The following is a 25,684-nucleotide window of genomic DNA, read 5'->3' on the forward strand; positions in this document are numbered from 1 at the left end:
ATTTTTGTGAACCAAAATTAGCAAGTCTGAGGCCTACACATGCAAAGCTGGACTTCCAGCTTTTCTTGAACAGTGGGTTCTCGTTACCGAACAACACATACTGTATATTACCACAGTGGTGCCGTACTAGCGGCTGCAGTCTCCTCTGAGGGCCTCTCAGTAGCTACCTTTCCCTGTCACCCCATCATGGAGGCTGGAAGTCTGTTGCTTTTTATCATGTTTGCTGATTTTCAACTGAATCAAATTCACTCTACATTGTATGCCCAGGAAGACCCTGGAGCTTAGGGCTTCTGAGCTGGGAAAGTCCTGGCTTCACAGTGTCTTTGACCATCTTTGGATCCCTAGAATCCTTAGATGGATGGCTGAGTCCTCTTGGTTCTTGTGTCAAGTGTTCTCATGGAGGATTAAAGGCCAAGCTTTCCGATCTGGTCCTCAACGGGCTGATTCTCCTCGGATGATGGGCCCCTCCCTGCAGCCAGGCACAAGACTTGAGAGCTCTACAGATTCCCCATCTTGGGGACCCCCAGCCTGCCCGTTGGTAGCCTCAGAGGGAACCATGTCCCCAGCCATGAACAAAATCTCTTTGGTGTGACACCTGTTGACTCTCAAGGAGAAGGATGGAGTGTGAGTCAGCTCTAGCTTGTCTTCCTCGGTGGGTGTGACCCATGGGCAACACCGGAAAGCCAGCCGGAATCCAGATCGAAACCTGGGGGAGGAAGGGTCACCCAGAAGCAGGGATTAGTGGTACAGGGACTGTGGTGTGGTCACTCAGCTTTAGACACCATCTCCCCTCCAGAGGAAAGCAGCTGCCTGCTCCCAAGAGCCACCATTGCCTCTGAGAGAAGCACTGCTTCATGGATTGGGTTTCTGGAAACAGCCAGAAGCATCCTAGTTTCATCTGTGACTGAAGGGGGTGACTGAGCTGACCTGGGCTATTTGTTACTACAAACAAAAAGAACCCACCTAGAGTTACAAAGGGATAGCAGATTTTTCTTGTTTGACTAGTTAGCTGGCTTCTAGAGTATTCAAAGGGGAGTCTGTTTAAAAAAAAAATGGGGGTAAGAGCAGCTCTCCCAAGGGACTGCTCAAGTTTGGCTACATTTGCTTAAAAATAAGCTCTCCCCCGTGGAGCACAGAAGATCTGGGTGTTGGCTGGAGTGAAGAGGAAGAGACTGTGAGAGGAAGGAAGGGATTGGCATGAGAAGATGGGCTGCTCAGGGACGGGCAGAGGGGCAAGAATGATGAGACCCGAGAGCTGAGTCGGGACAGGGCGGAACTGCGCCGTCACCATCTGGGCTGCAGGGTTCCATGTTCCAGAAGAGCCACCTGTCCAATGGCTCTGCAGGACTCCCCAGTATAGACTCAGAGCCTATCTGGAGCTGCAGGTGGCCTCTTTCCCATATCCATGCGCTCCCACCCAAGCTTGTAACCACCCTCCAAGCCTCAGCTCCTGACAGTGCCATCCTTCACACCACCCAGCCCAGGGGCCCTGGAGTCACCCCTACTGCTTGCCCCTGCTGCCTCATCTGTCAGATGTGGTTGCCAAAGCTTTAGCCACGTCCACACCCCAACTGCATCCCAGAGAATGGAAACCATTTATCCCGGAGTCCTTCACTGGGCCTCTCCCTATGTCCTATCAGAGCTTGTGTCTCCCTGCTCAGAGCCCACATCCTTACTCTGACCACATGGCTGTCACTTGGCTGGTCCCTCACCTTTTCCCTCAGCTTGGAACTCCTGCCCAGTCCATGAGGCTGACTCAGTCACTGGTGTCTTTGCTCAAATATAAAGCTTTGCCCCTTTGCCCGCTATGGCAGACTCTCAGCACTTCCTGTCACCCCCTACCTCCTCCAGTTTTTCTGTCTCCATGGTACTATTGCTTAGCACACCTTGGGATCCACTTGCTCTGCGTTTATTATCCTCCCCCCTCCCACGGGGGCAGCTCCCTGAAGAGTCTTTTTTGCTCACTGGTGGGCCAGGCATACACCCTTCTCCTGAATGAGTGCAGAGTCCTGCCACAGCCCTAGACGTCTGTGATCACAGGTGTCATCACAAGCAAATGATTCAGAGGTGACTGCAGGACTGTGCAGAGCCCAGGGGTGTTGGTGTTGCTTACGCTCTCGGGGGGCTGGGTGGTGGGTACTGGGGTGTACAGGTGGCCCCTCCCTGAGGGACCACCCCACCCCTCACTCTCACTCCCTCAGTCTCATGAGTAATTGTATTGGGGACAGGGAGACAGGCGGACAGACGTGGGGGATGCTGTGTATAGATTCCTGGCTCTGTCCAGGAGAGTACTCTCTCAGGCTGTTTCCTCCGCTGTGCCTGCGGCTACCCAAAGGCTTTCTAGTGGGTTGGGGCTCCAGGAAGCTCTCCAAGAATCAGTTCTTATGCTCCCTTCCTGCCCGCCTGCCTCAGCTGAGTGTGGTATCTGAGCACCAGGCCGCAGTGGCATTATGAGTGGCCCAGGCACCTGAGCAGTCTTGCTTGGCCAAGTCTCAGACGTGCCTTGTCCCCCTCTTACTCATCCCACCTGTGGGGTTCCCCAGGCTGAGACTCTTGCCTCGCTCACCAGCTGCCCCCCTCGAAGGCCCCAAAGCAGATGCCAAATGCCCTCAGACTGCAGGCTCCACTTGCCTAGGAACGCCAAGCTGCAAGAAAGGCCCTGGTCCCCACTCCCAGGCCTCTCTACTGAGGTCACTTCCCAGCCATGCTGGAGGGGAGGAAATGCACTGGGAGCCCCCATCCTGCCTCCTGGAGTGCTTCCTGTGCCAAGCAGCCGCAGCTGATCACCTGACCCGAGCAAGTCCTCAGGAGGAAGCTTAAAAACATCAGGATAGAGCAGCCAACCCCCTACATTCTTTTTCCTCCCACTCTGCTCTTCTGCTGGTTGCTCTATACTCCCGCCCTTCCCTCCATCTATCTTTCCTGCCTTCTTCTCCCTGTCCCAGATGCAGACCCCAGAAGAGACAGCTGGGACATGAGCCAGCGGGAGCTCCTGTGGGTCCTGTCTATGGGTACGGAGAGCCAGAGGAGCCGGGCTGGGCTCACCTTCGGTTTAGGCAGCAGTAGATGATGGGGTTGTACATGGTAGAGCTCATGGCCAACCAGAAGAGCGCTAGGTAGACCTGCTGGATGAACTTGTGGCAGTAAATGTCCTCCTGGAAGCTGCCCAGGATGAAGTAGAGGTGGTAGGGCAGCCAGCAGACAGCAAATGTCACCACCACCAGCACCATGGTCTTCACAAACTGCTCCAGGAGAGTCTCCGGTCACACCTCAGCCCCTGAGGCCAAGCCCCACATCTGCTGCCCTCACATTCTGAGCCCCCTGCCCAGTCCTGTCACAGGTCCAGCCCTCTGCCCACACCACTGTCCTTCCTTGAAACTCTTACTCCTAGGAGCTGGGCTGAGTGGCCGCCTCTCCCCAGATCCCTTTCCTCAGAACAGCTCTCCTCCCTGCAGAGTGGATAAGCTCTCATGCCTGACCCTGCCCTGTGGGCCTCCTGTCTCAGCCATGGGGTCCTAGGCTACACCCTGGCTGGATTTGTATCTGCGATAGTCCTTCCATCAATGGACACTGAGGTTCAACTTGACCCGAGCCTCCCCATAGGGGTCAAGTCCCTAACCTTTAACCTACTGCCAGGCCTCTACAGACACAGCCTGTACTGTCCAGCGCCCTGGGAGGGATGGAAGGCAAGCTCGAATGACAAATGGGAGGAGCGCCAGGAGGGACACCCTGAAGGGATCTGATGCCCACTGGCCTCCCTGAACAATCCTGTAAAATCTCCTACTATTGGGAGAAGCCATGACTTTGACCTGGCTGCACGCTATGTCTCCTCCTCTTGCCTAGCACAAAAGGGGTGCAGCCTTTTTAGGGGAAGAGTAGAGGAGGTCTGAGTCTTAGAATGCTATAAACAACACCCTTTAGGGGCCTGGATGATGCGGGGGTGGGGTGGAGTATTTGCATGTCCCACAGAACTCGGGGATAGACTTGAAGAAACCAGACTGTAAACCAGTCTCCAGATCGCAAAGGTCCGTCATTCCAGCCTTTGGGGATGTTCTGAGGTTCCACTCAGGTGAACTCCTGTAGGCACTTCTAAGGGGCTTCTAAAATTTAACATTCCAATTACTCAAAATTGTACTATTTTAGGATTCTGCCATTCTAAGATACTTTAACTTTACATTTGCCACAAAGCCAAAGTCGATCCACCTGCTGGAGAGGAAAGAATTCAGGTTCTGGGGCGCGGGCTTGGCACAGGGGCAAACTACAGGTAGGTTCCCAGCTCCCAGGGCCCTTCTTGCGCGCTTGCTCCGCTCCGCCCCCGGTCGGGCCCCGCCCCCGGCTAGTGACGACCAGGCCCCGCCCCCGGCTTGTTCCCGGGGCTCCGCCCCGCCCCCGGTCCCCGCCCCTTTCATCCCCGCCCTCATTTCGCCCGGCCCTGCCCCTGGCGTCACCTTCTTCTTGGCCTGCAGGTGGCGCAGGTTGGCGCCGTGCGCCTGGTGTCTGGGGACTGCGCGCCGCCACAGCGTGAGGCCAATGATGCTGTAGGCTACGAACATCACAGTGAGCGGCAGGAGGTAGATGAGGACGATCACTACTAGGTGGTACCTGGGGAGACAGCCGGGGGGCCTGGGCAGCGCGCTCCAGGGACGACTCCCACATCTGAGCTGGGAGCCGCTCCCTGCAACTTCTACCCAGGAGACCCACCCCCAGCCCCCTTCAGAGGTCTTGGTTTGGTTTAAAGAAAAATAAATGAACAGCACATGAGCGTGGTGGCCTATGCCTAGAATTCCAGCTAGCAGGGAAGCTGAGGCAGGAGGATCGTCAAGTTCAAGTTCAAGCCCAGCCTAGGAAAGTTAGGAATTGAGCAAAACCTTGTCAAAAGAAGAAGGGGAAGGAGAAAGGGAACTGAGCTAGAAAGACCTCAAAAGTAAACCAGGTCACTCACCTCAGTGTCCAGGATAGGGGCTGAGGCCCAGAAAGAGGCAGGAAGTCTGCGCTTAGGAAACAACTTTCCACACTTAAGACCCAAACTATCTCCCTTTCAGCAGAATGGGGGCTTGTCCAGCCTCTAATTGAAAGAGTGATGGTGGGCAAGTCGGGTTTCTCTCTCAGCCTCAGTTTCCCCATCTATAAAATAAGGAGGTAATCTCAACTCTTTCCAAGGGTGAGCAGCACTTTATTCTTTCCTGGGGACACTGCGGGCAGGGAATTCACCCTGGCCTGGCGTCTACACAGAAGGGATAGCTGGGGAGTGTTGAGGACCACTCTCGAGAATCTGCCAGGCAGGGAGGCCTCTCCTCAAGTGCCACTGTGCCTTTTGTATTTTGATTTGGAGGGATAAATATGTATTTTCCTGGAGGGGGTGTCTGTCATTTCCTAATTCTCTTCCCAGAATGGCTTTCCTAGCCCACCCTGGCCCTTTGTTTTCCATTCTACTGTAATAGTCTTTTTTTTTTTTTTTTTTTTTCTGAACTAGGGATTGAACTCAGGCTCTTGCGCTTGCCAGGGAAATGCTTATTCTACTGAACCATCTTCCCAGCCCCTTGGCCCCTTGGCCCCTTGTTTTCCCTGTTGCCTGAGTCAGAGTTGCAATTCAACCCCAGAGGTTGGGTCCTGGGTATCCTAAGTGCTTCTTCCCAGGGAGAAAGCCCCTACAGAGGTGGAGAAACACTGTTTCCCCACCATCCAGGGGCCAGGTCCAAAATATTCTGCTCACTACCTGGCTCTGAGCCAGAAAAGGTTCTTTTCCTTCTCCGGACCACAGCCTGGAGGCCGAGTGAAAGCAGGGACCCTGGGCAGGGTCTGTCATCAGAACTTGTCATTCCCTGGAGTAGGCTGCTCCCCACAGATGGCCATTTCCCCAGCACAGAGCACAACAGTATCCCTTCCCTGCAGTGCAGCAGTGTTTGGGTCCACTGGCCAGGTAGGGGTGCCTGCTGGGGAAAGCATACCAACTAGGGTGGTGTTGTCATAGTTACCTGGAAGTCACTGGCTAAGATCATGCATATCCTCAGGGCTGGGGCAGGTGGGATCTTGTTGGAGTAAAAAAAAAAAAAAAAAATGGCATTTCTGGGTTTGTCTTCCTTGTCCCCTCTGCACACTGGGCATTGGTTCTGTGCAGGGCACAGACAAGGGGCTTCATGTACATGAACTCATATACATAAACTAATTCCCATTTTTGGAGAGAAGGAGCCCAAGGCTCAGAGAGACTGGCTATAAGTCTCTCTAGCTGAGAGAGAGGAGCTAAAATATGGGCCGGCTGCTGACTGCAAAACCTCAGCTGATTCTTTTTTCTTCCAGCAGCAAGGGTTGAACTCAGAGCCTTTATACTCAGATACATTTCCAGCCCTTTTTGTTTTTTATTTTTGATATAGGATTTTGCTAGGTTGCTAAATTTTCCAGGTGGGATTGAACTGGTGATCCTCCTGCTTCAGCCTCCCAGAGTGCTGGAGTTATAGTCATGTGCCACCAGGCCTTGTCTTAGTCAACTCTTTATTCTCCATTAATCAAGGGAGCACTATTTGGGGATCCAACGCTGGACTGTGAGAGCCTCAGAAACAGGCCCTAGATGGATAAAGGACACAGCTGGGTCATACAGCAGCTGGGCCTGGTTGAGTTCTCCTTCCGCTCCCTCCCAGCCTATGGTGCCCACCCCAGCAGGAAGCAGACCCAGGCTCTGTGCCCTCTCCTTTGTACTGGGATCTCCTGACCCTTTGTGGGCTAAGCTTACACAGAGCCCTCCTACACACACATCCGCTAACATGCGCACACAGCCACAGCATGCCTACACACAGATGTGAGTGGGTATAGCACTCAAGTGTGGTTGGGAGGCCTGTGCTACCCTGAGTGGCCCAGAGGTTGGCTTGGCAGCGGGACTGCCTGCCATGAGCCCTTGCTTTGCCACTTCCGAGCTGCAGGCACAATTCTTAATTTTTCAGTGCCTCAGTTTCCCCATTCCCAAATGGGATCATCATAATAATATATGCTGGGTAGCGTTAGGATGAAATGGGTTCATACGTGTACAGTGTTTAGCCACTGTACACTTAGTGTCACTTAATGTCACTTAGTGTCACTCTTAGCATTGATGGTTCCAAACGTACAATGTCCTGGTTCATGATTTTTTGACTATGAAAATGCAGAAGCAACATGTACTCGGTAGAAAGGGCACTCTGAAGAGTTTTGCATTTGGACGCTTTCACAGGCTGTCTGATCTGATGGCGGTATCCAGGTGTGACCCTGGAGTTAGCTGAGGAGCTGCAGCAGAAATGTGTGCTTGTGTAATAATGCACCCCGTGAGCACTGCACACACGTACTCACTAAAGCATGCACACGTGAGCACATGCACCCCCAGCTCCCAGACCTTACAGGAGCAGTGACTTGCCCCCAGTGTCTTCCGGCCAGGCCACCACGCACTTGGTGGCGCCCTCGTCCTCGGTGATGGCGGAGTAGAAGCACTGGGGAAAGGCAAGGGCCAGGGCTACCAGCCAGATGCCGCCGATCACCGCCGTGGTGCTGCGGGCCGAGAGCCGCGGCTGGAAAGGCTGGACAATGGCCATGTACCTGCAGGCAGAGCTCAGTGTGAGGGGTGAATGTCCTCCTATCTGGCTGCCCTCTCTTTGCCCTCCCTGGCCACACCCTGGCTCCTTTCCACATTGCTGCTGCCAGCGTCTGGAGTGGCAACTGACCTGTGGAGAGCCAAGTAGCTGGTGATCCTCCCTGGTCACGCCACACCCTAGGGCCCTAGAACCCAGCCTTCTGGGCCCTGGGTATGGAATGCCTAATAGTTATGTGTCCTCACTGAATACCAGTCCTGGACAGGCCTGGGTGGCATCAGCCTGCAGCTCAGCCTGGTCTGAATCCTGCCCTATGCCAGGCCTCCTTCCTCAGAAGTCTTGCCACTGTTTTTCTGTGTCCTGAACAAAGCCTGGACCAGGGCTTCCCTGCCCACCAAAGCTCTCTGCAGTGGTGGGAATTTTCCTACGCACATGTCAGCCTGTTCAGTACTAATGATGCAGAGCAGAGTCCCGGGAGCATGGCTTTACATCGCAATCAGTGCAAATTTAAATAGGCACACACTGGGCAGCACAGGCCCAGAGCTTTGGATTCAGCATTCAAGGCCCTCTGTGTGGGACCAGTGCACTTTGTAGCCTCTGTCACTGTTTCCCCTGCCTTCCCAGGCTCCCTGTGCTCAGGGAATAGCCTGGAATGGCCCTCCCCACTGCATGGTGCTGCCCCCCTTGGCCTGGAGCTCCTCTCCTTTCTGTGTTGATCAGAGTCCACATGAGACCTCCTCTCCCAGTGAAATCAGCCACAACAGATCCATCTTGCTCTCCCGTCTCTGCGGATGTGGGGATGTGAGCCGCCCTTGGGCAGCGCTGGGCCCAGCAGTCCGAGGCAGGGACTATTGTGTCCATCTGCCACACCAGGAGACACAGGCTGGGAAGGCACAGGCTGGCTTCGAACCCTCCTGGCCTTGGCGGCTGCCCTGGCTTTCAGGACCCTCGCGGCCCATAGGCCTGGGCCTGGGCACTGTCTGGGGCCTGTGTGGCTGTGGCCCCGGGTGTCTAGAGGCCTGGCTTGCTTCTGAAAGAGCAAAAGACCCAAAGGCTCCTGTGTGCAAAGGGCCCACCTGAAGAACATGATTTGCACAAAATATGGCCAGCAAAATATAAAATAAACTTGGGACATCGTAATGTCTGTGCTTTATTATCAGCCTGCAACACAAGACCTAGCACAGTGGAACTTGCAGTAATTTTTTTTTTCTTTTTCTGTATTTAGGACCGGATCTACAGGGTCTCACTACATAGATCAAACTCGAAGTGACTCTCCTGTTTTCAACCTCCCAAGTGCTGGGATTACAGGCAAGTGCCACCATACCCAGTGTCAGTCACTGTCTCCATGCATGTGCCCCTGGGGTGGGGCCAGCATGGCAGGTCATGGGATTGAACCCGGCCACTACACTGTGCCTAACCAGTTGCCTTAATCCACTGAACTATCAGGCCGGCCCTACCTACGGTAATTTTGAAGTAGGGGAGAGCACAGGTGATATGCTGAGATCTTGGCCGGGGAGGGGTACTCGAGGCCTTGAACCTGGGCCTTGCCCATGCTACGTGAGTGCTCTACCACCTAGCTACATCTTCAGCTGCTTTATTTTGAGACGGTCTCCCTAAGTTGCCCAGGCTAGCCTCAAATTTTTGACCTTCCTGCCTCAGCTTCCCGAGTGCTGGCATTATATGTGTGTACCGCCACAGCAGTGTGTGTCCAGATCTCAATTCCTACAACAACACAGGTATCTGTGATTTTTATTGGTACTAAAGCCCTAGGCACTGCTTGCATCATGGCCAACTGCTTTGCTGTGTACATTTGGAACTGTGACTTTCTTTTCTTCTCCTCCTTCTCCTTCTCCACCTTGTTCTCCTCCTCCTCCTCCTCCTCTTCCTCCTCCTCCTCCTCCTTCCTATTCTTTTTGGTGCCAAGAATCAAACTCAGGACCTTGGCTTGCCAGGCAGGCCCTTGTGCCAATGTGCTGTATCCCTGCCCAAAGAACTGTGGCTTTCTTGTCCCTCCGTGCTCTCTGGTTCCTCCCCATGATCCACGGCCACAGGTTAGGGACATCTGGGCCACAAGACTGGGACTCTTCTCCCCACATTCCCTGTGACACTGTTGTCCTCCTGGACCTTATGAAATGCTGCAGGGTCAGAGGAGATGAGGGTCACTTGGGGACCCAGGGTCCCTGCTGTTCTGGGATGTGGGTGCGAAGGAGGATAGAGTGTCCACCCTATCAGTACCGAGGCAGGTACTGGAACTGTGGATCCTCCTGACTCCTTGCTCCAGTGCTTTCTGGAAGCAAGACCTAGAGCAGGCTTAGCTTTTTGGACTTCTACTTCTGCCTCTGGGACCCCGTCCTAGGAGTTCTCATCCTAGGGCTGTTGGTGAAGGAGGCAAGCGCTCTAGAGGTGCACACAGGCAGCTGGCGCTGGGGACTAGTGGGCGTCATGGTTCCTATTTATTCACTTCCTTTTCATCACCAGAAATGGCTTCTGGCCCAGATGACCTTCCTTCCTGGATTCATCTGGGCCATGGGACAAAGCTAGGAATGTGGCTTTGCATTTTTAGCGGCCCCTGCGGAGTCTTGGATATTACGTGGCTGCTGACTCTGCCCGGCAAGCATTTCCATCTCGCCTGCTGCCTGCAGTGTCTGTCGAGGCCTGGGGCTCATCCACGCCTGTGTTCCCATCTTTGCTTACAGCCTGATCTCACAATGAGACCCATCCTGACACTTATCCGACAAGACAAGCTGGCTGGCACTGGGGTCCCCTGTCCTCTCACTTTGTTTTTTAAATGGTTGTCTGAGATAGGCTCTCACCACATGATTCAAGCTGGTATTCAACTCACTACATAGCCCAGGCTGGCCTTGAACTCCTGGTGATTCTCCTGCCACATGTGCCACCATACCTGGCCTGCTGTTTTTTTCATAGCACTTATGGCCTCAAATAGAACACAGAATTTATTTATTCATGTACTTATGATTTTATTTTCTTTTTTTTAAACATGTTTTATTTTATTTTTTTATTATTTATTTTGTGTGTGTGTGTGTGGCCAGCTCAGCCCACCAGGGGGGGGGGCTGGCTGGCATGTGGTGCTGGGGGATTGAACCGCGGTCCCTGTGCTTTGCTAAGCTTGTTCTAAGTAGGTGCTTTAGACCACTGAGCCATCTCACCAGCCCATGTACTTATGATTTTAATGCCCACCAGAGAGGTCACATTTATTGACCTGTCCCTGTTGTGCCCAGCTGTACAAAGCAGGACCTGGACACATTTGTTGAATGGATAAACAGATGAAGAAATGCAGAAATAAATGGGCGAGTCTCCACTGTTCACAGCTGATCTGAGTTACCACCCTCTTCTGGACTATTCATCTCTCCTGTCTGGTCCTCTGGCTCCCACCTGACCTTCTATAACTGACTTCACTCTTTAGATTGGAGACCTGGAAGGCAGGCGATTTGGGGTTGCTCTTTTCCAAGGTATTGCCCCACCCCCAGTGCCTGGAACTGGGCCTGACACAGACAGATCATTCAAATACTTGTTCCATGAAAGAAAAAAAATCTTACTGAGATATTCAGAAAAATGACAGGGGTGGGGTGTGCTGGGATGTAGCTGGGTGGTGGAGAATTTGCCTAGAAAATGAAAGAACCTGGATTGAGTTCCTATTCCTGCAGCCAGGCATGGTGGCACATACATGTAACCCCAGCATATAGGAGGCAGAGGCAGGAGGATCGCTGTGAATTCCAGGCTAGCCTGGGGTTATACAATGAGTTCAGGGCTAGCCTTAATCAATATAGTGAGACCTCTTATCAAAATAAAACAACAACAACAACAACAACAAAACTCCATTACTGCAAAAACATACCTACAACGCCTCCCCAAACCCAGGGGATGTGGGTGTTAGGTTATCTCTGACAGTGTTGAGGTACAGTGACATGATGAGGTTACTCCTCCTGCCCAACACCCCAGAGGGCTAGGTTCTGGGCCCCTGCCTCTGCCCCTGACCGTGGCATCAGGTGATCTGCTAACCTCTAGCCTCAGTTTCCCTGGGTGTAAAGTTAGAAGTTAGGCTTAAATGAATGGTGTACAAACTTCCCATTTTTAACTAGGGGACAAAATGTTTCCAAATGAAATCCCAGGGGACACTGTAGAGTAGGAGAGCCCTTGCTGAGCAGTGAACAGCTATGAGTGATGACAGCTACTGGGGATGTGGGGGGGCTTCACATCTCATCTCGACGAGGACTCTCTGAGGGTCGCAGGCTTCTCCCTGGCCCCCACACGCTGCACCTTTCCCACCTCCCGTCCTGTTTCTGCCAGTCTGTGCTATACCCCCTAAACATCACCACCCCTTCTCTTCCCAAATGGCTTTCAAAAGCCCCCTCTAATCCCTCCATACCCCTGCTCTGTGCCCCCTCCTTGGAAGGTCACACTCTGCCACCCAAAGAGCAGCATCCGGTAGATGCCTGGCTCTGTTACACTTAGAAGCAAACCATACACTCACCAAATTTTCCTATAATATATTTGGAGCAGTAAAACAGCATGCACAGTTTCCTTGTAGTGACAGAAGGACACCAGACAAAGGTCAGTTTCAGCAAAGAGCATGCCAGAGATTCCCACGACACCACTCACTTGTCCCCTGCAGCCATCCAGTGCCAAGGCCTTCCTGGCTCTACGCTTGAGCTTGCCTGCTTTGGCCCTGCAGTCCCTGACTTCAAGATTCACGGGTCTGAATCCTGGCCAGGTTTGGGAGGCAGTGCCTACATTGTCCCCTAGCTTGCTGCGTGAGTACTGCTCAGGCACCATTCCCTCTGAGCCCCGGGAAAGTGCTCACCCCCAGCTTTCCCGTTGTCCCCTCTTGCCTGTCAATTGCGATAGCCATCATGGAGTAGATGCTGACGAACATGGCCGTGATGGGGAAGAGGTTCTGGAAGTAGCAGAAGGCGCGGCCGAAGTACCAGATGTTGTGACTGGCGTAGACAAAGTTGAAGGCAGCATTGAAAGTAGCCATGCATAGGTCGGCCAGGGCAAGGTTGACGATGAAGTAGTTGGTGACCGTGCGCATCCTCTGGTGGGCCAGGATAATCCAGGTGACTGTGGCATTGCCCATCACAGCCACCAGCACCAGGCCCAGGTAGGCTGTGGCCCACAGCGCGAGCTGCCAGCTGGGCATGGAGAAGGCTGTGATGCCTGTGCTGTTACTCTGAAGACCAAATGAGGTATTGGTGTCAGTCACAATGACACAGGCTCCCATGGCTGCTTCTGGACCCAGCACTACTCCCGGCTTTGCTATGGAGGAGAAATCCTCTGAGTATGCGGAGCGAGGGGGTGGAGAGAGGGACAGATCAAAGCGAGGCCTGTCCAGCTGGGCCGCACCTACGTCTCAAGCAAAGATGAGCTGGGCCGAGCGGAGAGCCTGGTCCAAAGCCATTGTCCTGTCAGATTCTTGCATCCCGGCCAGAACTCTGGAAAGTCACTTGGAAATCTAGTATCCAAATCACAGTGTCAGAGCAGGAGACCTCCTCATAAATCAGCCCAACCTCTTCACCGAAGAGATGCAGCACGGAAAGCCCGAAAGGGGATGTGGTCAGCTGAGATCCCTCAGGACGCAGGCGGGAAGTCGCAGTTCGAACCCACATCTCCCTTATGCTACTCAGGAAGCATCTCACACAGAGGCGCGTGCAGAGGACTCTGCCACAGGCCAACTGGGACTGGGCTGTCTTGAGGCTTTGGGGTGCAGAGCTGCTGGCCCCGTGCTGCTGCCTCTAAGCAGCTCTTCAGTGGCACAGGCAGGGAGAGCTTGGCAGAGGGGCTGCCAGCTCCCGGGTGGGGCTGCTCTCCCGCCCTCGTCCCACCCGCTGTTAGGTTTTGTCTTGGGAGATTTAGGGCTGGCTGCACGGCAAGGAGATACAGCAGGGAAGTTGGCACGGGGTGCAGATGTGGGGGTGGCACAAGGAGGGCGCAGTCTCGGCAGTGTTTACATTCGGGCCAGGCCAGGAGCTGCATCGAAAGCAGCTGGTCACCTGGGGCAAATTTCTCAGTCTTTCTCAGGAGAATGAGTTAGTGGGACATTCAGGGAGTCTCTCTCTCTCTCTCTCTCTCTCTCTCTCTCTCTCTCTCTCTCTCTCTCTTTTTGCGGAACTGGGGATTGAACTCAGGCTCTTGCACTTGCCAGGCAAGGCTTATTCCACTGAGCCATCTCCCCGGCCCCCATTCAGGAAGTCTTAAGGGGCTTTCAGTGGTGGGGGTGCAGTCAGATGAGAGGGACCTTTCCCACACCAACAGCACAGAGGGCTGGGTTCTAGGACAGCTGGGGTGGAGTAGTGGTTCTAGGGTTAGCTAGGGAACCAGCTACCCCATCAGAAAGGAATAGGAGGCAAACAGTGTACTTCTCATAGTGTATTTGTGAGTTTTATATGAGATAATGTGTGTAAAAGTATATTCAGTTTAAGAAATGGCACATAAAATGCATGACATAAATTTATAGCCCCAAGAGAGCCCCATGAGCAGTTCAGGGTTCTATCAAAGGGAGAAGATAGAACCCAAAGCACTTCGAACCAGTTCCTGGGTGACCTTGATACTGCTGACCCCGGAACCCCACTTTGAGAACCACTGTCTTAGGACAAAGCCAGGGCTCCCTGTGGCTTCTGGGACCCCCCAGGATGGCTGGAGATTAAGACTTGAGGGGTGCTGCGGGTGTGCCCAGAGATACTTTTTGTTGTCGTGTGCATGAGTCCTAGGCGTCCAGGGAAGTGGTGACAATGTTTCCAAGTAACCTTATGTGTGTGACTGACCTGTGGTGTGAGCTCACACACACTCGTGCACTGATGCACACCTGTGGAGCAGGCCCAGAAGGGCAGGGCATATCCATTACCGAAGGACAGCAGGCCTGCTTCTCACAGCCAGCCCAGCTGTGTGGCCCTGGGGCTCCCAAGGCTCTGCCTGGCACAGTCTGAATTTCTCCTGTCTCCCAACCCTGGCTCCCTATCACCTCTTTCCTGTCCTCCTCCCGTTATTTTCCATCCTACAGCCTCCTGCCTCTCTAGCAGAGATGGGAAGGACCTTTGGAGGTCTCTAGTGTTGAAAAGATTATTTCACCCTTGGAATCCAAAATAAAATCACCAAGTCATACACCGTGAAGCCTAAACATGTGCTGAAGATTAAGGAGCTTCTGTGTAGACTCTCCTGATTGGGAATTCCTAGATCAGTTCATCAACAACCAATGCAGAAGTCGTACCCATTGTCGGGCTGCGTCTGGGGATCCAACCCTCATCCTGGGGACTTGACGCCTCCAGGGTGCCTGTTCCTCCTGTGGAACTGTGTGCTTGGGGGTCTCTGGGACTCCGGCCCTCACAGAGATGGCCACACAGAACTGGCTCGAGCCATGAGACCAGAATCTGTCCTGTCTAGGGTAGGCCACCAAGTATGTTTGGATTTTGGTCTCCTTGATGTCTTTATCAGTAGCAGTAGCGTCCTATCAGTTCTGAGGCTTGCTTTGTCTCACACTCACTTGGCCCTGGGGCGTACAGAGTGAAATGTTGAAAATAATGTAAGCACAAGACAGCCTCCTCTCTTCTTCGCTGTCCTGGCCTCTTGTTCTCAGGCAGCTGGAATTTATTGAGCTTTGGTGCAAACAGCATGGGCTGGGATGACAGAGAGCATGTCACTGGTCCCAGAAGCCCAAAATAGCAGTTCCACCCAATGGCCTGCCACTGCCACTGTGTATGTGATGGGGATTACATTTTGAGCTACTAAATCTGAGTTTTTATTTCCCACTTAAATCATATGCGCCTGCAGCTTTCCAACTATGTGCTACAAGGCTTGAGCCTCGGAAGGGCTTGGAGTGGGGGGGGCCCAACATAGAGGAGTTGCTAGTCCGCTTGATGGGCTTTGGTGAGCTAGCATCTAAATCTACATCTAGACAATAGTCTTGAATGCATCTTTGTTAAGAGGGGGGAAAAATCCAGATTTGTTTATTGACACATCAAGACTGGACAGTTCACTCACTAAGGCATGTGTGGAAGCCCTCGCCCGGCAGTAACTAAAGGGGCAAGGGCTGCCTATGGCCTTACTAGGATGATGGAGTCTATGGTGCAGGTTGAGTACCACAGGAAGCAGACTCTGATTCAGAGGCCATGGGCAGGATTAGGGAGATGCCATGCGGACCAACACTGGAGACAGGGAAGGAAGCAGGGTAGAGAAGGAGGACCCTGGGCTTGCCACAGGCCCTGCCACCAGCCCCTGGTCACTGGGAGCTAGAGGGCCTGTTGGGCGAAAGTGATTAAGCCTTTCTACCTTCACGTGGGTCACTGGATGTGGGCCATGCCAGGAAGGGCGTGACCCCTGATAAGGCAGCTCTAATGTGCCTGGGGTTGGCCTGCATGAGGAGACTGCTGAGCACTGTCAGTGGCAGAGAAGCTTGACGGAGGATGTGAGAAGAACAGGACAGGTCCTCCCTGGGTGAAAAGGGTCACTCCATTTCCGTGCGGGGAGGAGCTCGAGTGCTCCTCGCTGATTCCTGTTATCCTGACCTCCAGACTAGAGGCCTGAAGACCGGAGTTAGGAGAGTGGCTTCGACTGCTTCCATCTTGACAGAATGCCTGAGGCAGGTGGGGTAAAGTGGAAGAAAGAGAGGGCCGAGCACAGGTCCATGGTGAACACTACCTAGCATGCTCGAGGTTCCTGGGTTGGATCTCCAGGACTGCCAAAACGGTGGTGGTAGTGGTCCGTAAAAAGAGGAAAGGGTTCTTTAGCTTAATTTTTTTTTTTTTTTTAATCTTGTAAAAATGTACTTGGTACAGGGTTTCACTATGCAGCTCAGACTCGTAGTGATCCTTCTGTCTCAGCCTCCCCAGCACTGGGGTTAAAGGCCTGTGCCACCACCTTTGGTTTTAGGGCCAGCACAGCATGCAGTATGAGGGATGGAACCTGAGTCCTTGTACTTGCCAGGAAGGTACTTAGACTGTTGAGCTATCTCACAGGCCCTAGCTCACTGTTTTAAAGGATGAAGTCCCAACTGCATGGTGCCAGCGCTAGCAAGCACCCCCCACCCCCATGTCAACTTACAGGGAATGGCGTCCTGGAGAGTGTGTGTGAGACACAGGACGTCAGAACTAACTGGTCTGTGAGAACCATGATGCTCCCCACTGAAGGTGCCACATGATCAAAGTGAGCCCAACACAGGAACCACTGGGGGACAGACTGAAACCACATCCAAGCCAGAGCAGAAAGGAATCATTTTTGTGGAGTTTGAAGGGAAAACTGCTGGAGCAGATTCAAGGTAGAAGGGAAGTGGGCAGAAGGAAAGGGGGCTCTGGGAAGCACTGTGGGTGAGGTCCCTGTTCAGTGTCTCTTCCCTGGAGACCACTCTGGTGTGCCTGCAGTAGGTCACATGGGACATTGGCACTGGACAGCATTGTGGCTATCTGGTCATCAGGAGTGGTGCCAGGGGGATGAATTTCACCTGGGCCAGGTGATGAGTAGGCAAGGAGGACAGCGGCCTGAGATTTTGTTCATCTCCTTGAATCTGGTTTTAAGAATCATCCTTGGCACCAGATGCCATGCCAGCCTTGCCCCCGGGCACGCTGAGCTGATGACTGAATCCGCGTGTGGTGGCACCCGCCTGTAATCCCAGCAGTGGGGAGACTGAAAACAATGCACAGTGAGACCCTGTACCAAATACATAAAAATTATGTGTTTTGAGATTTAAAGAGAAGTGTCTTTTCTTTCATGAAATTACAGGCAGATAATAGATGCTGCCTTGGCTTTGCTTTCTCTCTTAAATCGTTCACTGGGATAAAAGTTGGTGGCCCTCATAGTTCCTCCATTAGATTTTTTATTATTTATTAATTAATTTATTCATTTATTTATTTGTATTTTAGGGAAGGGTCTACAGGGTGTTCAGGGTCTCACTACTAGATCAGACTCGTAGTGATCCACCTGTGTACAACCACCCAAGAGCTGGGATTGCAGGTGTGTGCCACCACACCCAGTCTCAATTGCTGTCTCAGCCCACCCTGGGGGCGGGGTTGGCATGGCGGGCCCAGAGATCCAACCCTTGGCCCCTGAGCCTGCTTGCAGGTGCTTTAACGCACATATTTATACGTCTTAAACAACCAGGAATAGCACTAATGGTGGAATCTTAGGTAACTTTGGGCTGAGCACTATGCATAATGTTTGGCATACAGGCACGTAATAGGTACTCAATAAACATTAGGTAAATAAATGAATAACAAAGGATGAGTTAAGTTTAAAATATGGCCATGTTGGGCGGGGTGAAGGGAATGTTGTTCTTATCCTCACAGGATCTATGTGAGCGGGACAGGTGGTGGCAGGGGATGTCATGGTCCCCCTAGCACTCTTAGGTTATGCTTATCATAGCCCCCTTGTCTGCACACCAGAGGCTCCTTCAGAAGGCACAGGCTTTGGGCCCCTTGGCATGGGCATCAGAGGCTCAGGTCTTGGGCTTTAGCTGAGAGATGGAGAGCCAGCCTCTGCCAAGAGCACAGGCTATTGTTGACATCTTCTTTAAACACCAGGAGTGTGCCGGGCAGCGCCTCACCCTGAAAGCCTGAGGTTTATCGAGCCGGGGAAGAGAAGCTGAGTGTTTACATCTGCAGTGGTCCTGTGTACACAGAGCTCAGAGGCTCTTAACATGAAGCATGCCTTTCTCAGCAGCAGGCTCCTGCAGATCTGCCCATCTATGGCCTGTGGGGGAGGAAGTGGGTGAAGTGCCGTGACATCACCTCCTTGGCTGGGTAACGGGGGTCTTTCTGGAGCCAGTCTGAATATCACAGCCGGAGGGGCTGTGGCATCACAACCAGGGTGTCAGCCAATGTGGCACCAAGTACTGTAGCCTGCCTGAGGTGAGAAAAAGGGCTGACAAATGGCCACCCTCTCCCAGGCAGCCCCAGCCTTGGGCCTTGTGACAGGCCACTCCTTGACCAGGTGCTGTCATGATCAGTGCAGAGCTAGGAGAGAGGGTCGCATCTCCACAAAGCCTCAACCAAGTCAGGGAACCAAGTCCCAGTATCACAGAGAGCACTTTCCCTGCCCCCCATCCAGTGAGAGACACCACTAGGAGGGCAGAGCGGGCCTCTGAGGTGGTGGCAGGAAGATGGGGACTGACACGGAGAGGGCCCTGAAGTTGACAGAGGATGGGAGCCGGGAAGAGCCCTGACTCTGGGACAGATCAGAGTAGCCTGCTGAAACAGGGCCCTGCAGGACAGGAAGGGGAGCCGCAGCGAGCATCAATCTCTGTTCTTACCCTCAGGATGTGACAAAGGTCCTGGGTCCTCTGAAAGTCGACTTCATTCTGACTCAGGGCCCACCTTGTTAAGCTGGCAGGGAAGCCCACTCTCATTACCCCTGGGCTTCCACTGCCCCCTCCTGGTCCTGTCTACAGTGTCAAGGCCCTGGGGATGGGCCTTTATGATCTTTCAGGAGATCCTTTGTCTCTCTGCTTCTGCAGGTTCTAGAGGTCCAGGGACAGTTGTTCCTGATAAGACACTTGGGGTTCAGGAGCTTGGGGTTCAGCTGGGGTGTGGATCCTGGATGTCCACATTTCCAGAACTCTGGTCCTTCCTAAGTCGTGGCCATCCTTCCAGGGTCCTGCAGGGACAGGGAGAGGGACTGAGTGCCTTCTTCTCCTCCCCCACATCCTCGCTCCTCCTTGTCCTCTCAGGAAGTCCTGCTTGTACAGAAACCTCAGCCTTCCTCCCAATTCATTGTCCTTCCTTTCATGGTATTCTGTTAAGAGTCAGAACACAGAAGGGGAAAAAACCAGCTTTCTTCAAGGGGCATGGAAACCTTTAATCTTCAGACCTTCTTAGGAAGTTGGGGGGGGTGGAGAGAGAGTTTGCATTCCACCATTTGAGTGTGTAACAGAAAGGCAGCAAAAACGAAATTTAAGTCTCCATATTAAAGCAACCACAATATCCATCTTCTTCCCCAGAGAGGAGGCTAGAGAGAAAGCACGTGTGGGCGGGAGGGCTTTGAAGAGTTTTTCTGCAACGTTTTATCTGAAGTTATCCCCCTGGTGCTTCTAGGACCCTCAAATGCCACCTCCTCGAGGATGCACCAGCCTTTGGCCTAGGGCCAAACAGACTTCTAGACCACTAGGTAACCTTAGGGTGGCCTAGCAGGTGTCATTTCTGAGTGCTTTCCCCCCTCATGGCACAGCAGGAGAGTAGAGTCCGACCTTGTCACAGGCTGGGCCCCACTGGAAGCCGCGGTGCCCTGTCTCACACAGCATATATTTGGGTTATGTCAGTTTAGTTCCACTAAAATTATATCATGGGCTGGGAGATCCAGAAGAAATCCTGACCAGTGAAAAATGGATGAATCTGGTTCTTGTTTAAAGTAAGTTTTCACTTGGAAAATAATAATAATAATAATAATAATAATAATAATAATAATGAAAAATAATAAAAAACTCCACCTGGACCCATGGGCCCTTCTGGCTTTCTCATCCAGTTCAAATCACCATTATCAGTAGATTTTTCAAAAGGCTCCTCACCGCTTGTATGACATTCTTTCCTGCACTCCCTCCTACACAGTCGCCACAGGGATCTTTTTTTAAAAGCAAAATGTGACCCAGCACTTGTGCTTAAATCCTTTCAATGACTCCTCCTTGCTCTCAGGGTTAAGAGGAAAACATCTCCAGTCCTTGACCAACTGTGACTGCTCACTGTCCCTCAGGACACCACTTTCTCCTTCTTCTTAGAACCTCCCTGTGCATCAGCTGTCCCCTGCCTGACCAGCTAAAAATTGCACTCCCAAGTCTCTCTTTCAAGCTAGATAAGATCACATGACTAAGATCTGCCCAATAAGACGAGGGCAGCCGCACACACTCAAGGGCTCATCTGAAAGAGTAAAACACTGTCCATCACTTTCCCCACTTTCTCCACAGTTGGTCAGTGGTAATAATAGGAGCTGCCATCTTGAATCCACAGAGGAAAGCCATCTTGAGGATGACCAAGCTGGGTAGAACATGAAAAGGGGTTATTACATGAAAAAAAGAAACACAACAAAACAGTATCTCTCTGTTTTGAGATACTGTTTGGGATCTCTTTATTGTTACAACTAAACATAAATAATCACCAGCTTTCAAGAACTTCCAAGATGCTCATCAAGGTTAAATATCCATTCCACATTCTATAAGGATTCTCATGCTTTCTTCTGCCTAACATCCTGACCCCCATGATATCTATTCCAAACATGCTTCCCTAACCAGGCTGAGAAATCTATAAAGTCAGAATTTTTTTAAAAATGTATTTAGTACAGGGTCTACAGGGTCTCACCTCACAGATTGGACTCATAGTGATCTGCCTATGTTCAGCCTCCCAAGCGCTGGGATTACAGGTGCGCGCCACCATATCCAGTCTCAATCGCTATCTCAATGTGCGCTGGGGGCAGGGCCAGCATGGCAGGCCAGGGGTGGAACACCCAGTCCCTGCATCTGCCTAAGCAGGTGTTTTAATCCACTGAGCTATCTGGCCTACAAAATCAGAATTATGTCTCTGAGACTTGTGGTTATTTCCTGATAACCATGCCTCTTATTTCACTGTGATTAGCATTTAGTCTGTACTCAGTGGTATTTGCTCATGATATAAATGAATTTTGGGGAAAACAAATTAACACACTGAAACAACATGAGTGTGATATTTGGAATACTTTTTTTTAAATTTTATTTGTGTGTGTGTGTGTGTGTGTGTGTGTGTGTGTGTGTGGCCAGCTCAGCCCACCAGGGGGCGGGCGGGCTGGCATGTGGTGCTGGGGGATTGAACCGTGGTCCCTGTGCTTTGCTGAGCTTGTTCTAAGTAGGTGCTTTAGACCACCGAGCCATCTCACCAGCCCTGGAATACTTTTTTAGCAATAGCCACAATTTAAAAATAAATAGAGGCTTATTCTCACATAACTGCAAATCTGGAAGTAGGTGAATCCATGTGAAACATGGAACAGCTTAATATTACCAAAAGATCTTTGGGAACTTGGATATTTCTTGATCTTCCGCTCATGGTTGCAAGGTAGCTTGTATGACAGCATTCTCCTCCAGGAAGGAAAAAATTCTATTTCTGTTCCCTCTTCTGTTAGGGAGGAAACCCTCCCCAGAGTCCTCCCAGGGTCCTCCCAGTACATGCTCCTTACATCTCATTGGCCAGATCTAGGTCACGTGACCACTCCTAGCTTTAAGGGAAGCTGGGAAAGAGCACTCCATCCTTGTTCAGGATCCAACTGAGTTTTGTCAATGAGGCTGATGGCAAGAAACCACTGCTAAGAGACTTTGCCCTTCTTTGCCCAGATGATTCCATCTCATAAGTCCCAGGGACATTGAGGTATAGGACGTGGTCACATACAAATGGTCCTGAGTGAAGCTTGATATGTGCTGTCTCATTTTCTGTCTCTTGAAATTTTCTCCCTGACTGTGCCCATGAACTCACCTGCTTCAGCACGACCAGTGACTGCCATCTCTGTGGTCACAGCAGCAGCCACTATTTACTGAATATCCACCATGTGCCTGGTGACTGAAAAGTTACATGTGCTTCGTTTTCATTATCTGTAAAATAGAACCGTTTGTTCTCCCACACAGGGTTGCTGTGAGAATTAAATTAAGGATGCAAAGTGCTTAGACAGTGTGCGGCACACAGGACTAAATACACACATGCCGTTGCTTCTCTCTCAGAGCCTCGTTTCACAGATGGGAATGAAGTTCAGAAAAGTTAAACACATCATCACACAGTTGGATGAAGCAAGAACCAAAGCCTAGGCTGCGGCTTACAGGCCCCATGTGCTCTGCCCACTGGCTTCTCTGCGAGTGTAGGTTCTCTTGACTACCCCAAAGGTGGGCCATTGTGTCACACATATCAGTTTATTAATTCAGGATCCCCTTTGGCGCAGCAGAGTTTCACCTTCTCCTGGAAGCTTGCCCCCCACCCCTCCAGGCTACTTGCTGTCCGCTCCCGCTGCTGCTCCTGTGACAGGATGTCAGAGAGGTCCCTGGGGTTGTGGTAGGTAACAGACTCCCAAACCCAGGACAGTGTGGCTGGGAGTCCGGAGTACACAATGACAACACTAGAGGGCGGCATTGCAGTTTGGATTCCTGTGTTGCTGGGCTTCAAGGGGTCTCTCAGATGTCAATGACGGGGGGCAGCAGAGGCAACAGCTCACAGAGCCAAGCTGCTTTGTGCTGAGCAGACATAATCTCCAATCCCTGCCTCCCACATTCCCTGCTGTGTTCAGAACCTCTGAATGTGGGCCACACGGGCCTACTGTCCCAGCCCGACTCCTGGGCATTGCCACCATGGCCTCCCTTCCTGCCTGTGCATGCCGTCACCCGCTTCAGTCCCATCCACATCCCATGTCATGAGGGAGAACATTTTAGAGAGGAGGGGCTCAAACTGACCGCAAACCACTTGCAGTATTTGATGCAAAGTGCCCACACTCCACTGTGGGTCTGTGCTGCACTGCTGAGGCTATGCTGGGCCATTTGGCTCACGTGCTGACCGGGGCACCCACGCCATAGTTGGCCACCACTGGCTCACCTCCTAGCCCCTTGGCCTGCCCTTTCCCACCACTGTCCTGCAGCTCGACTCCCACTCCATTTCCCAGGAGCCACAGTGGTTTCTGAACTTTGCTGCGGAATCATCTGGGGACTTGGACAGCTACAGATGCCCAGGCAGCGCTTCAGGCTCCTTCAGTCTGGGAACCAGGGCTTTTTAGTATCCCCAAGTGGTTCCAGTTCACAGCTAAGTTTAGGCACCGCTCTGCCCCTGATCTGAGACCCTCTGAGGTGCCCTTTCTCCCAGGCAACTCTCTGAATCTGGCTGGACTTTGACATCCCTGCATTTCCCTGAGCCCAGAGAGCCGGCCAACCCCCCTCACCTACCACACTGTATTGTTACTGCCTTTGGTCTCCGCCTCCCTCCTTGCTATCTGTGTGTGAGAACAGGAACGAAGCTGATCTTATGATCCTGGAGGGAAATTTTCTTATTCCTAACAATGTTGATATTTGTGTTCCAGGTTTTATCTCTGCAGTTCATCTGTTCACAGGGTTTAATGCATCACTAATAATCTTTTTCCTCCCAGATGGGTCTAGATGGAAAGGCCCCTGTTCTTCATACTCTCAAAGCCATTTTGATCTGTTTCCTACTGAAAAGTCCCAAGCCATGGCTCACACCAGAGCAGGAACCTTGAGTCTATAGAAAATATCCTGACTGCATAGGGTTTATGGAAAAACAAAACCAAAACAAATTTTAACCAGGAGTAAGAGCAGCAAGGAGAGAAGATGCTTGAGTTAATCTGCAGGTGGCAGTGACGTGGGGACTGGGGAGATGGGGTGTGTTCCCGTGCCGGCTGAGGATGGGGGCGGCACCCAGTCTGTCTTAGAGCCTGGAGCCTGGTCCGCCTGGCGGTTGTGCAATTCTCCAGTTCACAAGGGAACAAACCCTGACATGGATAAGAAACACATTGCAAGAAACCTGTTACTAACAAGGAGCTGAGGGAAAATTTAAACACTCCGGCTTATCTGACTAGCCATAGGTATTTTTTCTTTCAATTTTTAAAAATCTTTTATTTATTTATTTATTTACTTGGTACAGGGTCTTGCTACACAGCTCAGACTCGTAGTGATCTTCCTGTCTCAACCTCCCCAGCTCTGGGATTATAGGTGTGCATCACCTATAATGGTTTGGATGGCCAGGTTTGGGTGGCCAGCTTGGTGCAGGGCTGGCACAGCATGCGGTACCAGGCATTAAATCCAGGTCCTTGTTCTGGCCAGGCAGGCGTTTAGAACACCAAGCTATTTCCCCAGCTACATATATATATATATATATATATATATATAATTTTTTTTTTTTCCCCAGACTTTGACCTTTATATTAAAATGAGTCATGGTTCATGGGTATATTCTCTTCACTCTTTAAAAAATTTTAAGTTTAGGGCTGACCTGATAGCTCAGCAGACCTAAGCGCCTGCTTTGGCAGAGCACAGAGGCCGGGAATCTATCCCCAGCATGTGTGCTGGCCTGCCCCGGGGCGCACTGAGATGGTAACTGAGACTGGGTGTGGTGGCACACGCCTGTCATCCCAGCACTTGGGAGGCTGTAAACAGGAGAATTACTATGAGTCCAATCTACATAGTGGGACCCTGAAGACCCTGCCCTAAATACAGAAAAAAAAAATGTTAAAAAATTTTAAGTTTAGCTTGGCACAATGGCTCAAACTTGGGAGGCCGAAACAGGAGGACCATAGGTTGGAGGCCAGGGAGCCTCAAAATTTTAAAAGCAGTGGGGTTGTAGTGCAGTGATAGAGTGACCGTCTCACATGTGCAAGGTTCTGGATTCAATCCCTAGAAAAAACAAACAAACAAACAAACAAAAAACCCAAGTAATACTATTATATAGTTTAAGAAGTCAGATAATACCATAAGACTAATAATGTTAAAAGATGATCCCTTATGGTACTAATCTTTTTTTTTTTTTCTTTTTTCTTTTGCTGTGCATAGAGGCAGGTTTATTTTGTCTGCGGTTGGTTGAGTCCTCGGACGTGAAACCCGCGGGCACCGGACACTTAGATGTCTCGCTGTCACTGAGAAACCAGATAGAGGGACGACGTACACAGAGCATCAGAGATCCAAAACCTCAAGGAACCCGGGTTTCCCTACGGGAAAAGCTTATGGTACTAATCTTAATTCCTGTCCCCTGGGGGCAACTGCTTTCAATTTTTTTTTTTTTTCTGATTTGTTTTGTAAGAGAAACTCTTCAACAAATGGTGCCGGAAAAACTGGCTCCCCACATGCCAAAGATCAAAAGCAGACTCATGTCCTTCATCATATACTAAGATTCCAATTCTTTTGGCTGTTTTTTTTTTTCTGGAATTTATGTTCATGTTTCTAATAATACATTAGTATGTCTTGATTTGTGAACTTGAATTGTTATTTTCTTACACTTTTAGATAAGGAGTACATTTGCTTGATTTTTTTTTTACTAATTTCTGCAACTGAATGAAATCATACATTTTTGGTCTTCTATTATAAATAAAAATTAAGACCATTATATTTCCTTTGGGCACAGTTGTGTATTTCTTTTTTCTTTTTTAACATTTATTTTTATTTCTTTATTGTGTGTATGTGTGTGTGTGTGTGTGTGT

General features: G+C 51.3%; 1 protein-coding gene across 1 annotated transcript; it reads right to left on the reverse strand.

Moving 5' to 3' along the window:
* Positions 1 to 432: 432 nt before the first annotated feature.
* On the reverse strand, positions 433 to 12,792 carry Tacr2 (tachykinin receptor 2). Its single transcript, XM_004624360.1, has 5 exons — positions 12,401 to 12,792; positions 7,363 to 7,557; positions 4,449 to 4,602; positions 3,046 to 3,242; positions 433 to 706 (listed from the first exon to the last, which is right to left on the reverse strand). Exons 1-5 carry the CDS (start codon positions 12,790 to 12,792, stop codon positions 433 to 435), a joined length of 1,212 nt encoding a protein of 403 aa, XP_004624417.1.
* Between the last annotated feature and the right edge of the window lie 12,892 nt (positions 12,793 to 25,684).

Source organism: Octodon degus, unplaced genomic scaffold (assembly GCF_000260255.1).
Source record: "Octodon degus isolate 3935 unplaced genomic scaffold, OctDeg1.0 scaffold00005, whole genome shotgun sequence".
Classification (NCBI taxonomy): Eukaryota; Metazoa; Chordata; class Mammalia; order Rodentia; family Octodontidae; genus Octodon; species Octodon degus.

Coding starts and splice junctions, on each gene's coding strand:
- Tacr2 (XM_004624360.1), bottom strand. CDS start 12,792: ATGGGAGCCTGTGTCATTGTGACTGACACCAATACCTCATTTGGTCTT. Junction 7,558..12,400: donor ATGGCTATCGCAATTGACAG/GCAAGAGGGGAC, acceptor CTCTGCCTGCAG/GTACATGGCCATTGTCCAGC. Junction 3,243..4,448: donor ACCTGCAGGCCAAGAAGAAG/GTGACGCCAGGG, acceptor CTCCTGGAGCAG/TTTGTGAAGACCATGGTGCT.